The 14,605-nt window shown below is 55.6% G+C and overlaps 1 protein-coding gene across 5 annotated transcripts in view; it reads left to right on the top strand.

Annotated features, from left to right (window-relative positions):
- The window catches only part of LOC116957755 (CMP-N-acetylneuraminate-beta-1,4-galactoside alpha-2,3-sialyltransferase-like), a 131,508-nt gene that overhangs the window by 16,784 nt on the left and 100,119 nt on the right, over positions 1–14,605 (top strand). For all 5 annotated transcript variants that reach the window (XM_076071950.1, XM_076071951.1, XM_076071952.1 and 2 more), the window contains 3 exons: positions 4,813–4,855; positions 5,806–5,898; positions 13,515–13,609. In XM_076071950.1, the coding sequence (XP_075928065.1) occupies positions 4,813–4,855; positions 5,806–5,898; positions 13,515–13,609 (231 nt within the window). The remainder of the gene's footprint in view (positions 1–4,812; positions 4,856–5,805; positions 5,899–13,514; positions 13,610–14,605) is intronic.

Genomic DNA, 14,605 nt, shown 5'->3' on the forward strand with positions numbered 1-14,605 from the left:
TCCTTGAAAAAGGATTCTATTTGGTGTTTGAACATCTTAGCACCTGTTTTATTGCCAGAAAGGGTAAAACCTATTGTAAAGTTTTCACCCCGTATACAAACATACGTAGGCTATAACTATATATATTATTGTTGTCATGTTTTTACATGATGTGTCTCATAGTGCTGTTGTGCCCCTAGAGTGAGTATTTTGGTCACAAACGCCCAAGATAAGAAGTAGAATGTGTCTCGCCAGAGCATGGTAGCAGCACCTCCTGCTGCCGACACCGCGGCCACGAACCAAACTTGCGGAACAAAAAGCGACAAGTGCACGAGACGCGCGCGTGGGATGGCACTGAGAGACGGAGAGACGAGGAACGCGTGGATTAGAGAACAGGATAGAGACAACATCATCATCATCATCCAGACTATGAAGAGAAGCGAGTGGGGCCTGGACAGGATGCGTCACGGATAGCAGGGATGATGGACGATGGATGGAACGCACCCAAGCCGATGTCCAACCGGGGGGATGGAGCGGTGAGCTTGGTTCCTGCGCGGGTGGATCGTTACATCGCGGGATCGCGGAAGATGGCGGCTGCTTGGAGAGGCCTTGGATTGACGATGGCTGATGGTGATGAATTTGTGATACATCTTCATCGATTTGCGGGGAGGCGAGGGGTTCATCTCGCCAGCTGCCCCCCGCTATGCACCACCCCCGTGCCCCCTGCAGTGGCGCTGTCCGTGGCGAGTCCTGCGGTGACGCTCCCCGTCGTGAGCCCTGCGCGTGCGTGCCACGAGCAGCAGGGGGCAGCACAGCAGCGGCGGCGGCGCGGAGCTCTACTCCAGGCTTCTCGCTGCTCCATTGTTCTCCGTGCTCTTCTCCAACCACAGCTGCCCAGGTGATCCGCGAGCGGGTGGGCGACCGGGTGGGTGGGCTGGGGAGCGGGCGGGGTAGCGAATGGGCGAGTGGGCAAGCAGTCCCAATGCTTGCCCAGGGTGCACTGAGAACTGAAGAGAGTCTGAGACAGAAAAAGTGCCGCTTGATGGACTAGAAGGAAGGCCCGCATGGTGAATATAAAGGCAACAAGTCAAGATCGGACGAAGGAAGCTGGAGGATGGAAGAGAGGAACTCAAGGGTCATTGAGTTCGAGTGCAGCTGTCACCTGCAGACCCTGCCTGATGCCCTGAGCTGCATGGGTGAGAAGAGGTGACCCTGCCAGGGTGCTACTCACGGCCCAGCGGGGGCGTTCTATATGCTGGCTGTGGCAGTTGGTCATAACAATGCAGCGATCCGTCGATTATTACACTCGATTATTGTGCTCGCGATACGCGGCGTTGAATCAGGAGGCATGTAAGAGAATCTAGGGTATATACGGTTCCCGAAAAGTTTTCGCAAGTGGAGAGACGTATGCTGGGAATGTTCACCGAGTGACGGTGAGAAGGGATTAGTCGAGAAACAAAACGAGAGACGCCCAGGTTGATCGTTGAAAAGAGTTGCGTCGGGCTGGACACGTCATCGTTGGATGGAGCGGCAGCGAAGGGAGAAAATGTCCACTGATGGTCGCCGGATGACACCGGTGATGAAGCGGCATGACCACCGCCGGCGATGGAGCGATGAGATAAGCTCGTGAGCTGGAGTGAGATGGATGGCGACAGTAACAACAATGACGCAACGCTCGAGCTCATTCTGGAGTAGAATTGTGTCCCAGAATGGGGACTTTGTGGAGTCGCCGGGGGGCGGTGGGGGGTGTGGATTGTCCCGTGCCGAATCGTCACCATGAGCAGTGGCCCCTCGAGCCTCCCGTCTGCTGCTCAGCGTGGCCCCGGTGGGGAACACATTGTCGCCGTGGTGCGTTCCGTCCTGTGTCGTGCCAGATCTCACGAGATGTTTATCTCGTCGGAACCGCGCCCACGTAGCCCACGCCGAGCTCACCGGTACCCACGGACACGTGCTCGATGCCACGCGGGGCGCCCTATACAAAACCCCTGTGCCAGTGAGCACCGAGTGGCACGCCGCCCACCGGGGCGTGCGTGCCCCGGACCGCGGTCCTGTCTCCTGCCGCAGCCCACTCGGAATTCGGCGGCAAAATGCAAAATACGAGCGCGAGGACCAGTTTACGAGACGCGGGGGCAAGTTACGTTCGAGCGTGCCGTGTTGAGCTCGGAATGGCCGCACTATAAACACGACGGTGATGATGGTTTTATTTTGGTGAGTGGCCGAGCTGGGGGGTGTGTTTTTTTTTGTCTTGTCAAAGCAGTCAGGTCGCATTGCCAAATTAGGCCCTGTCTATAAAGCGGAAGTTGGCAAGTGATTAGTGGTTGATGTTGCCGGACGGAACGGTGCAGGGTTTTGCATCGCGGTGGGTTCCCGGCGTGGATTCCCGGCGTCTCTCCACACGGTCTCTCCCTGCGTGTCTCTCGGCATCTCTCCCCGTGTCTCTCCCCGTGTCTCTCCCCGAATCTCCCCCAGCATCTCTCCCCGCATCTCTCCCGGCATCACGGCTCTTCTCGCCGTCTGATTCAAACGTGCGCCCGTCCACGGACCGAGCCTCAAAAGTTATTTTTACAAAAAAAAAAACGTTTTGTCTTTAATGAGAACTACAGGGCAGCTTGCGGACACCCCCCTCACCACCACTTGCCCTGCACGGGGCGCTCGCGGTTCTGGTCCCGTGTGCGCCCCGTTTGATTCCCCCGCGGATGTTTGTCAGCGAGAGGGCATGTTAACAATTGCGGCGGTGACGTGACACAGAGTGGTGGTGGAGGCGAGCGAGGGTTTGCGGCGCTGGGATTGTACAAACACGGCACGCGGCGGGGGAGGGGGGGTCATCTGCTCGGCGCGACGCCTCTACATGGGTGCACGGAGCAGCGTGTTTACGGCCCTCGTGGCATCCACGGGGCAAAAACATCTCATGCGCGCAAAAAATGCTTTTATTTACGCGCGCGTGGGCAGAGGTGTAGTCCGCCGAGGCTGTTTGCTCGTAAAGTTTGGCAGTCTGTGTGACAAGGAGGAGAAAATCTCACGCTTGAAGCATGCCGAAAATGCAGTGCCACGGTCATGAGCTTCGTCCTTTCAAGAGTCGCGGTTGCATCTCACGCGCGTGTTTGCGCGTATGTGCACGTGCACGTGCGCGAGGAGTCGAGGATTTCTTTGGGGTGATGCAGCGGCCGGTGAAGTCACGATTATCTCATGCGTGCGTTTCTCCCGGCGTCTCGCGAAGAAGTGTCGCCCAGAAGTGCCCAGGCTAAATGACCGGCAGGCACCCTCTCATCGCAACAGCGTGCTGAGTAATGGCGCGAGGGCGATTGAGGCGCCTGTGGCCCCTCCGATAAAGTGTATAAAAATGGCAGGGCTTATCCGCGCGGAGCGCCGGCAGTGCCCACGCCGGGCGCATTCCACGCATCCGTGCCACTGCGCCGCTGTTGTGCCCGCAGCCTTGCGGCCCCCTGGGTTCAGGGGGGGAGTGGGGGGGGTATTGCGGGGTAGGGTTCCTCCTCGCCGCCGCTGATGAATGTCTTGCGAGCGATTCTTCAACTTTGTTCGCCGCCGTCGCTGTTTTGAGAGAAAGCAGCGGGCTCGCCAAAACGGTCCGTGCCATGTTTGCGCGTCGCGCCGGGCCGACCCCCGTCCCGTCCACCGATTCCGCGCCGCGCCAAACAAAAACACCACGCTGGGCCCCGAGTGCGCGGAGGTGAAATCAACTTTCTAACGCAAAATACCAGATGCTGAGCGGTGAGATTTGTTGTTTTGAAGCCGCTCGGATGCTTATGTAAAACGGCCAAGCGGGGCGATAAATCTGCGCGGGTCGCCGGCGGTGCTGGGAATAGAATGTCCCGCGTCCCACATCCCGGGTCTCCTGCCCGTATCCCCTCCCCACTCCCCAACCCTCTCTCGCTAGCTCCTCTTTGTTTTGGACCCCCCGATAACTGCGGTTATTATAATGGTCCTCTAACAACGGGGTAAGACGAGTCAATAATTACGCTCGCATAAGTCCCGTGCCGGGTCGCTCTGAGTAGTCCTGAGCAGTGGCAGTTTCACACGGCACGCGAGTTAGAAACGTTTCAAATGATTCAAATGGATTACATTTCCATGAGTTATATTTTCCGAGGTAGTTTTCAAGCAATTTTAAAGAATAAACAAAGCTTTCCTCCGATCTAATGCAGCCGTTGTCAATTACAATTTGAGACAAGCAGCCGCCCATTTACTGATTGATCCGACTCCGTTCTCGCCGGTCTGGCCGATCCGTGAGCTCGCTCATAGCGCGCATGACCAAAGAGGCAGGAAGTGGCGCTGCAGTCGCCGACGCCACCGTGGCCGGACCGCCGTGACCGTCGCCCGTGCTCCGACGGTGGCCCAAAGTCCAAACGGACGTCTCTTGCGAATTCGACGTGGCCGAAGGACCCGCGCTGCGCCCAAGAACCGGCCGACCGACTCGGAATGCGATTTCCTCCGCGCGATTCACCGTGTCCCGGCGCAGGCTCGGCAGCGGCGAGCGCTGGCCTGCGGTCCCTCAAACAAAACTCGCACCGTTCCCATCTGCGCCTCGAGCGACCCCACACGGACCCGACGGTACGTGTCGCTTGCGGCCCTTAACGTGCGTGCCGCGCCAGACTTGCGTACGAGCGCAGGCCTCCTTTCCCACTTTACGCAGGCTGCCTCCGCCCGTGTGCGCTCGGCGCGACGTTTCAAGTCGTGGGAAGCGCCACGGTTAATGCCCCGAGTGCGGCCGCTGCCTCGGGGCCGCAGGGCCCGGTGGGAGAGCCGGGCGGCCGGGCCGCCGAGTGACGAGACCTTGTTCTGCTTGTTTCCCTCCCCCCCTCTCTCTCTTCGTTGCAGAGTTTGATCGGCTGGGATTCGTGCTGAAGTTCGAGCCGCGAGGGTGAGTCGAGACATGCCTTTGTAATTATCCCGCTAGGCCGCCGCGGCGGTCGCGCCACTCGCTCACTTGCCCGCCGATAAAGAAGATGCCGGCGCCGTTAAAACATCCATCCCTCTACGCCATGATGATGCCGCTCGGGGCCCTCGCGTTGCTGAATCGTGCGAGAGGTTAATTCCTCCTCGGGCCGGCAGAAATCGCTTATTTACTTTAAGTGAACAAAGCCGTCGACTCTCGCTCGGCGTGTTTTCGTAAGCGGGCGTAACAAGTCGCCGACTCGTCTTTTAGCATCCCGCGGAGGCGGCGGTGGGAGCCTTGCGACGGTGCTGTTTGAGTTATGCTAATGGAACGCTTAAGCCAATGGGCGCAGGCAATAGCAGCGTTGAGAAGAGGCGCGTGAGGTGACTCCCGAGATGGTAAACGGAATGAGTTTGTGATTCAAGCCGTGGCCCCGAATTGTTAAAGTTCTTCAAATTGCCGTTTAAACCCCGGTTCCTTGCGGCCTTTTGTTTAATTTGGGTAAGCAAAGAGCGGGTGGTGGGGGATGGTGGGGGTTTGGGGAAGTGGGGGGGAGCTGCACGTCCCCTGCCCCCGTCCCCGGGGTGGAGTTAGACATCAGGAGATGCAGCAGTGAGTGCGGTTGGGGCGGCACGGCGGAGACATCCATAGGGGGTGACGCTCAGATTCTCCACAGGTGCACGGGGGGAGAGCGGGGGTGGGGGAAGGGGCAGATGTCAGAGAGGCCGCGGTGGTGGCCGCCGCTCAAAGTTGATTTACGTTCTCCGCCCGACACGGCGCTGATCTCCCGCTCACCCCGTCTCTCCGATCCCGCTGACTTCATCCCTGCGACCCCCTGTCACCCCCTCTTCCTGACCCCTGACACCTCGGTTCCTTGACCCCACTCGGTCAATCCCCCTGACCCCACTCGCCCCCCAACCCCCCGTCCCCCCCAGGGCCGCCACGGAAGATGCTCGAGGAGGGAACGGCACGGAGCCTGCGTGCCGCGCGAGCTACACCCCCAGCCAGATGACGGCCATCTTCCCCAAGTGAGTAGCGGAGCCAACGCGTACGCCGCCACCACTACTGTCCCTCCGCTCACAAACATACCAGCGTTTCTTTACGCATAATTTCAGCTGCATCGGTTCAACGCATTCTGTGTCTCGTCAGCAGTCTTGCTTGCTTGAACCGACGCTGGTGAACTGTCCAGATGTGCATAGGCAAAGGGCTCTCTCTCTTAGATGTGGGTCCTAGTTCGAGACCATAATTTGCGGTATTGCAGAGAATATAAGCAGCAACAACAAAAACTATTAGCAGACAATGCCGCCTTTCCGTACCTCCACGTACAAATGTATACCAGCACATAAATGAGTATTTTGTTTAAATATCCCGTCGACGAGTGAAGAGTCGCGCTCCCCGCGGCGCGGACGCGACGGGGCGCCGGAGAGCAGCCCCGCACCGCTGCTTAAATGGAACGTGAAAAAACTGTGGAAAAATAAAAAAACGTCCAGAGAAGAGAAAAACGAGGAAGAGTCCATTAGGGGGGTTACCTCGCCTGGTATGCAGGAGGACGTGGGTTCGATCCTGACCCTGACGACGCTTGCTGTATATTTGGAGTTTGTGTGTCTCTTTCTCCGTGGTCGTGTGGATTTTACTCTGGGTCCTTCGGTTTTTCCAAATTTAGAATCAATGTCACGTGTTTAGACTATTTGACTACTATGAAGTTCCACGTGACAGTCATAAAGGAATATTTAGACTGCAGGAAGAGGAATCCGATGAGCTATGAAGCTCTTTTTCACAGATGTCCGTTTTGGGCGGGTCAGCAAGTTAGAACAGCGAACAGGACAAACATCACGATAGGAGTACAACATAGAGAAAAAGGAAAGCAAGTAACTACATGTAAATAAATAAGTAGTTTATATAGATCCGATTTATAGCTTGGGCAAGTCATCCACTCTTGAAAAAGAGCTATGTAGATCAGTGGCCCTTCCCTTGTGGAATAAAATAGTTTACTTGTAGTTTATTACAATGAGCGTGGCGGCCTTGTTGCGTGCGGAGAGCGCTCCAGATGACGGTCGTGAGCGGCCGGGCCGGGCTTGAGGCCAACACACGCAGCGACGTGTTCTAGCGATCTATTTTTTTAATACATTTTTATATTTTCCCTTTTTTATTGAAATATGTTTACGCAACTTCCAAGCAGAGGCCTGTCTCGTCACGCGGCCAGCAACCAACAGCACTGTTAGCAAAGCGGTAATAGTTGGAGTGTAACACGTGTCTTGAATTGAGTGAGGGGTGGGGGGAAAGACGATGATGATGATGAGTATGATGGGAGGAGGGAATTCCAAAGTGGAGCGGTGCGAAGCTGAAAGAGAAGTGAAGTGACCTGCTGTGTGGTGGGTGGGCGGGTGAGTGGAAGAGTGGGTGGGTGAGTGATTGTGTATGTTGGTGCATAGGATAGTGAGTGAGTGGTCGATTAGTGATTGGTGTGTGTTGTCGTGACCTGCAGTTTGGTCGTTGAACACGGTACGGATGAGTGTGGTGGATGAGACGAAACAGTCGGTGTCTGGTAGACCGAGCTCTCAACATAGCAGGAGGAATCAATTATTGAGGTTCATGGAACACAGTAACCATGGTAGTAGCGATAGAAGAATGATGAGGAGGAGACTGAGCCAGTGAGTGAGCGAGTGTTCTGCACGTGCACAAAGCGTGCGCACGTTACGCGTGTGTGTGCTGCACACGCGAGCTCCTCTGTGCGGCTTGCACGGCGTGTGCGTTTGCGTAACGTGTATATGCGCGCGCTCTCTCTCTTGGCCGCTCGCTATTTGTTTATTTTAGTCGCAGGAGGATTTTTGCCGGTTCAGCCCCTAAAGCTTGCGCCTTGAAGGCAGCGCAGACGACAGCGAAGCGTTTTAGCCTAAGCTTCCAAATCCCTTCACCTTTCACAACAGGCGGTGACGGGACGGGCGAGCCAGCGAGGGAGCGAGGCTGCTCACCCGGCCCGATTTTGTTCCCTCTGCCGGTAACGGCGTGCGGCCCCTCTCGGGGTCACGCGTGGCATGGCGGGGCTGCGTCAGCGGCATGCGGCTTTGTCGAGCTTCACTGGGCAGCGCCGGCTGCCCTCTTTGCGTGCCCGCTGCTTCCTGGAGCGAGCGAGCGAGTGAGCCGGGGCCCGTGACCTCCCGCTGCTCCTTGGCCCCCCTCGAATTCCATCGGGCTCAGGCTGCTTCCCAGGAAGGGGTCCCCAGGTTTCAACTGTGGGCCTGGATGTTCATTACCACAGAGGGAGATTTCGTATTTTCGCTCAGTCAGGTGGCTGCCCAGCGCTAGAGCGAGCGGCTCGCATTCAGAAGGCTGTGAGTTCAAGTTCTGGTTGGGGGCGGTTGACTCAGCCCATCATCCCTCCCTCCGGGGTTGATAAAATGATGACCGCTTTGTGGGGTCCCCGATAATTGTCCTATGCATTGACTCATCCCTGCCATGGGAATTGGGAATTTCCACTACTGGCTCCAGGGCTGTAAACATGAGATGAGCGCAGCCCTAATGGCAGTTTGAGCACTTTGACTTGGCTTGCAACTGTTCCTGCAGCGTCCGGCACGATCACCCTGGGCTCCGACAGAGCTCAGTGGACCACATCCCGGAACTGAAACTATGGGATGAGAGTGTTGCGGGCGAGGAGAGGAAGCATCCACACGCAATCCCGCTCCTTCACAATGAGGAGACTGTTCACTTGGCGTTGGTTTTAGTGCCTGTTCAGCTTGAACTTGATCTCTATTTGGAAGCGAGAGTAACCAGGTGGTTCAGGGGTCAAACAAAGACAAAGGTCCCCCCAGATAGCCTGAACAGATCGTTTATGAGCACCACGGCGCATGAGGTGGTGGGACCGGTTCAAATATTCGCCACTGTTGATGTCGTGAGTGGGAATTGAACTTGGGTTGCCAGGTTCGTAGCACGGTGCGCTAACCACTGTGCCACCGCTCCTTAACTCAGGGGTCAAATACAAAGGTCCCCCGTATAGCCTTAAAAGATTGTTGGGGCAAGTACTGTTAGTGAGCACTTATGAAGGCCGGCATGGCATACGAGGGGGTAGATGGTCAACACCACGCTCAGCCGCCTTTGTCTCCTCATTTACACATCGCCAATGGATATTCTGCACGGACGGAGTTGAAATGGTAAAATATCACACAGAGTTTACCAAAAGGAAACGCATACTGACGCCTATCTGAATGCAGTCACACCATCACCCCGTACAAAAATCTGCTCTTATCAAGACGCTCATTCATCGAGCTAAGAAAGTGTCAGATGGTAACAGTCTGAGTAGTCAAATTCAACATGTTAAAGAAGCGCTGTAAATGATGCACAAATCAAGAGGGCATTGAATGCCAAAACCAAATCAAATAACATGAGCATTGAACCTGCCCAAGTAATTAAAACGATCAAAATACCGTACATTATGGGAGTAACTGATAAACTAGCCAGATGTTTGGAAAAACAAAACATCCGAGTCAGATTTGGCACGGTACATAAAATACAGAATTTAATATCTGGTACAAAATATGTATTACCGAAGCTATCAACAGAAGCTGTGTACAGGATTTACTGCACGTGTGGTAAATGTTATGTTGGGCAAACAGGACGAATTATCAGCACGATACTAAAATAACAGCAGAGATATATTAAATTCTCCCAAATGCAACTGTCAGCAGTAAGCAGAACACGCGTGCCAACAAGGACACTCAATTGATTTTATAAGTTCTGTGCAAAACTAGCTACTACTGGCCAAGAATAATTAGATAATCTATCGAAATTTAAGTAACTAAAAATTATTTTAACCGTTCGGATAGCTACCGCCTGAGTGCTGCGTGGAAGCGAATCATCAAATAATACATTATTTAAATGCATGCCTATACAGGTCACCATACTTCAATAGGGACTACAGTTGGTAGGCTATTTTAATACACACAATGGACAGGAAGGACAAGATCAAAGGGCTTAATGCACATGCATAATGTACGTTGACTCATTAATCCCCCCCCCCCCCACTTAGCGCAAGAGCGCAAAAGTGTGGTCACCACATCTACGCCTCTATATAAATAACGAAACAGGTGGACTTCTCCACAAATCTGGCCCGATGAAGCTAGTTGTAATTGCTGGCAAACGTCGTACTCAGATTGTAAATGTTGCTGCTTGGCTCTCCAACACACCGGTGTGCTGTACTTGTGACGAATTGGCCACGTTCTGTTTACGTTACAACCCTTACTAGTTGGCTGTGTCGGGTGGTAGCGTATTTTAACGACACATTTATATATTTACACGATCTAACCCAAAAAAAACCCTCTCTTATGGATGCTATTGGTCGCGAAAACCTACGTGTTAAACTGACATCGCACCAGGTACTCATTTGAGGCTGAGTCGACCTATGACCGGTTCAGATAATCGTCATTGGTGTTGGCCGTGAGCGGGAATTGAACTTGGGTCACCGGGTTCGTACTGCTAAGCACTACGCTACCGGGTCAGAGCACTGAGCCACCAGCAACATTGAGAGGTTTCAAGCGCCTGTGGTCAAACCAGCTCCTCGAGTTCAGTGAGTCGTTGGTGATGGTGTTTTCCCAGTGACCAATATCAGATCTGGATGTGGTGATTTCCAGGCGGATGAATAACTTTGCTTTAAAAGGCAGTAGCTCGTGCGCGCATCTGGTGTGGGTGAAGAGCACCTGGGTAAAGGGACCTCAGATGTGGTTCTGTGACGTTATCTTCCGCAACCATTGTCTGACACATCGCACGGCGTGATACGTGTTCCGAGACGTTCATCGGGGCCAGAGTGGAACAGTTCAGCTTCATATCGTTGAAAGGGGGCTTTCCGTATTTCCAGAGCTGGCGTGGGCTCGCCTTTACCAATCGTGGCACGATGACGATGATATGGTGGGAATATCTCTCGGGGTGTAAATAGCGAAAGGAAGACTCGGGCAAAAAAATTGCGACAGTAATGAGCAGACAATTGGCCTCCGTCACATCCATCCCTCGAAGGAACAAAGCAAGAAAGTATGTTTTACACATTCCGTCAGCAGCATAATTTCAGCAGCATTGTTTCAACCCAAGCAAACTCTGGACCCGGTTTTGACATTCAGTGTCTCAGCTTGATCCATTGCCGCTGAACTTCCAGACGTTTGTATTGGAAGACCACACTCCCAGAAAGTCATATTCTCCCGGCGATGCTCATGATTATTTACAAGTTACGCGGTTGAAGACGCGACAGTGTCAATTCGTGCCAGGCTCACAGCATCATCACAGCGACGATTCGCCACCCCGCCACCACCTCAGCGTAGCGTCACAGCTGCTGCTCTCCATCGACAGCAGCGGCAGCCATATAAAAAAGACGCAGTGCCACGGTGCGCGCGTGCGGCGGCTCGTCCGTTGGCACGCGTGTCAAACCTGTGCGCGGATGAGGTCAGGGGGGACGTGTGACAACGATCGCCTCTTCTCAGAGCGCGCGCGGCTATTCCTGGCTCGTACGGCCGCATAACGGGCAGCGTCTGGCCCGCACCCCGCCCCCCCATCCCCCCACACCCCCCCCCCACTCATGCCCCGTCTTTCCAGCATCCCCGCCACACTCCCCCCTCCCCCTGCGTGCCACCCGCCCCTTGTTGTGCTAATCAGGACGGCGGCGGCCTTATCGTTGACATCTTAATCTTCTGCAGCGGGGGATGTCAGATCGCGAAAGCTTTCCGTCACGGCCTTCACACTTGTCGACAGACGCACGCGGTCGTCCCTGTCGGACGTGCCCCGAACGTCCAATGAGATTTCCTGATGGCGTGGTTGTGCTGCGCTGCGGCACCGGTCTCTAGGGTCGCCATCATCGCCGCTCGCTTTTGTTCGCTCATGTCTGTCGGCCGAGGGGTTCTGTCTTACTCGGTGAGCCCTGCTTTAGTGAAATACTGGCTTTTCCTCCTCTGCCTCCTCCTCTCCCTTCTCCTGCTACCTGCATAATAGTAATTAAAACACAGCCGGATAAATCATGTTTCTGGTCAGCTTAAGGGATCCTTGGCCGTGCTGCCTCCAACGCGACTCCGCTGATTGGGTTTGAAGGGTGGAGTCCAATCACTGCAGCGGTCAAAGGTGGACGGTTTTTACAATATTAACGGGGCAAGGCAGACTCGTGACCCGCGGCTTCCCAATTAATGATCGCTGGGAAGTGCGTCCACGCCCGGTGAAGGCTTAACATTCTGGAGCTCAACCGTCAGCCACTCGATGTCGAAGCGGTTTTGACGTCGGCGATGTGGCCGGTTTCGCAATCCATGAGGGAGATAATGCCGAGTTCGGATCACGGGCGCCGGTGGCTGCACCGCAAGCTCGCGGCGGGTGGCCCCTCCCTCCCTCCCTCCCTCCGAAAACGAACCTGGCACTCCTCCCTCCCTCCCTTGGCCCCACGTTCATCTGGCGGGCGAGTCCAGCTCCGAGACGATTTTTACGAGCGCGCCCAACTTGTGCTCGGACGTCCGCCAGCCAGCCAGATGCTGGCGCACGCGGGTGGGCTGCTCGCGGCCTCCATATCTTTACCGCTAGTAAAAGATTCGTCTCAGGACGAGTGCCAGGTTCGTTTTCGGAAGCGGACAGAGACCCCCATAACACGTCGCTGGTGCCTACCAAACCGGGTGGGACGGGAATGCGCCCTCCTGCCTGTAATCACGAGCGACGCCGGCGCAGATCTCTGGTTGAAATGCCCCGTCAGGTTTCGTTCGGCGTTTGTTTCGCCGGGTGGCAAGGCTGGGGGAGCGGCAGCCGTTTGCCGCTTTTGCCAATCCTGCGCTGGGCCCGGTCGCTCGCTCGCGCGGCCCCGCAACTCCTGCCCCTCGAGCATTGGCACCGGAGATCCCCCGCTCCTGATCAACGTCTCTTCTTCTGCCATCGAGTTTTTCCCTGACGATACGTTTTGTTTTGTTTTCCGGAAAGCTGCCGTCCCCACCGTCGCGAGCACCTGTCGATGCCGCCACATGCGCCCGCCGAGTGCCGTTTTGGGCCAAAAGGCGAACTCGTTAAACATGACACCGAGCCGGGGGGGCCGCCGTGGCAGTGGTGGCTGTGGCGGTTGTGGCGGTGGCGGCGCTGGAATCCGTGAGAAACGGGCGCCCACTTCCCCCACACCTGCCCCGCCGTCAATCCTCGTGCCGGCGACGGCACTGAAAGATGGAGCCCTCTGCCGCCGGGGGTTTGGGGGAGAGCAACGAAGCGGGCCCTTTGTTGTTCCGCGTCACAGGAGACGCCCGCGTGTCACGCGAGACCGTCTGTATCACACGGGGGTCCTGAGTGTGTCGCGGGCATCTGCGTTACACAAAATCCCGTCCCTCCGTCACATTAGATCCTGTTTGTCATTGACACCCCGTCACATGATTCCCCGCCTGTGTCGCGAGAGATCCGGTCCGTGTCACGCGAAGACCGCGTCACGCGAAGACCGCGTGACGCGAAATCGCGGATTTGTATGTGCCATGGGAGTCTGTGTCACGGGTCGCTCTCTGTGTGTCACCTGAGATTGCTCTCGGGTGTGTCATGTGATCATGTGTCTGTGTCATGTGAGCATGTGTGTGTCATGTGACTCTGTGTCTGCGCCACGTGACCCTGTGTCTGCGTCACGTGACCGCGTGTCTGTGTCACGTGACCCTGTGTCCTGCAGGTTTGTCCGCGTGGCGCCCATGTTCCTGGACAGGAGCTTCAAGAGGTGGGGGAGACTCCGAGACTTTTCCCCGCCCTTCGGGCTCCGCGGCCAAGGTTGGTCCAACCATCCCTTCGCCTCCCTTTCCTGCCCCATCCCCTCCCTCGTTTAGGAAATACAAATAACAAACAAGGCGACAGTGTAGGCCCGCTGGCTGTGGTTCTGTGAGCCAAGGCCAAGACTCAGGCATTTGTATTGATTGATTACTTTGCGCTGGGTATTTTTATAGAGTTGTGTGTCAAACTAGGACCAATATCTCACAGGGTTAGGGGTCCTTGCTGCCTCTACACGTCTGGCTATTCACCAGCATTGGTTCAGTCAAGCCTGACTCTGCTGATGAGACATTGAACGTTGAAACCGGCCAAGAGTTTTGTCTGTTTGCCAGCATTCCGGATTTTGGTGAGAGTCTTAGAGGGTGACAGCAGCAGTGCGATCCCAGAGGTGGGATCGGGACTTGAGTTGGCGGCGAGGAGCATTGGTGAGGTCGTGGTTGGCGATGGGTAGGCGGTTGTCATTGGCAGTGGATGGACGGAGGGCTGTACACGAGCACGCTTCATTGCTTCTCGGTGCTCGTTTGTCTCACCTGCACCGTTTGGCTTGCTCTGTGACGATGGAAGCTGTCGTATCCCCGGACTGTAAGCGAATGCCGCAAGTTTGCGTGCGCAGCTCCACACTCGCGGCTCCACGTGTGCCCACTGAGCATAGGAATTGCTTCCGGTTGGTAAATCCCCACACCCCCCCCCCCCCCCCCCGTGCCTTGGCTGCCACGTCGTGGCTGGGATGTGGTCGTGGCTGGGATTGTGGTTGTGGCTGGGATGTGGTCGTGGTTGGGATTGTGGTCGTGGTTGGGATTGTGGTCGTGGTTGGGATTGTGGTCGTGGCTGAGATTGTGGTCGTGGCTTGGGTTTGTGGTCGTGGTTGGAATTTTGGTTGTGGCTGAGATTGTGGTCGTGGCTGGGATTGTGGTCGTGCCTGGGATTGTGGTCGTGGCTGGGATTGTGGTCGTGCCTGGGATTGTGATCGTGGTTGGGATTGTGATCGTGGTTGGGATT

This window comes from Petromyzon marinus, chromosome 35 (assembly GCF_048934315.1).
Source record: "Petromyzon marinus isolate PM22_M1 ecotype Great Lakes invasive population chromosome 35, UKy_Petmar_22M1.pri1.0, whole genome shotgun sequence".
Classification (NCBI taxonomy): domain Eukaryota; kingdom Metazoa; phylum Chordata; class Hyperoartia; order Petromyzontiformes; family Petromyzontidae; genus Petromyzon; species Petromyzon marinus.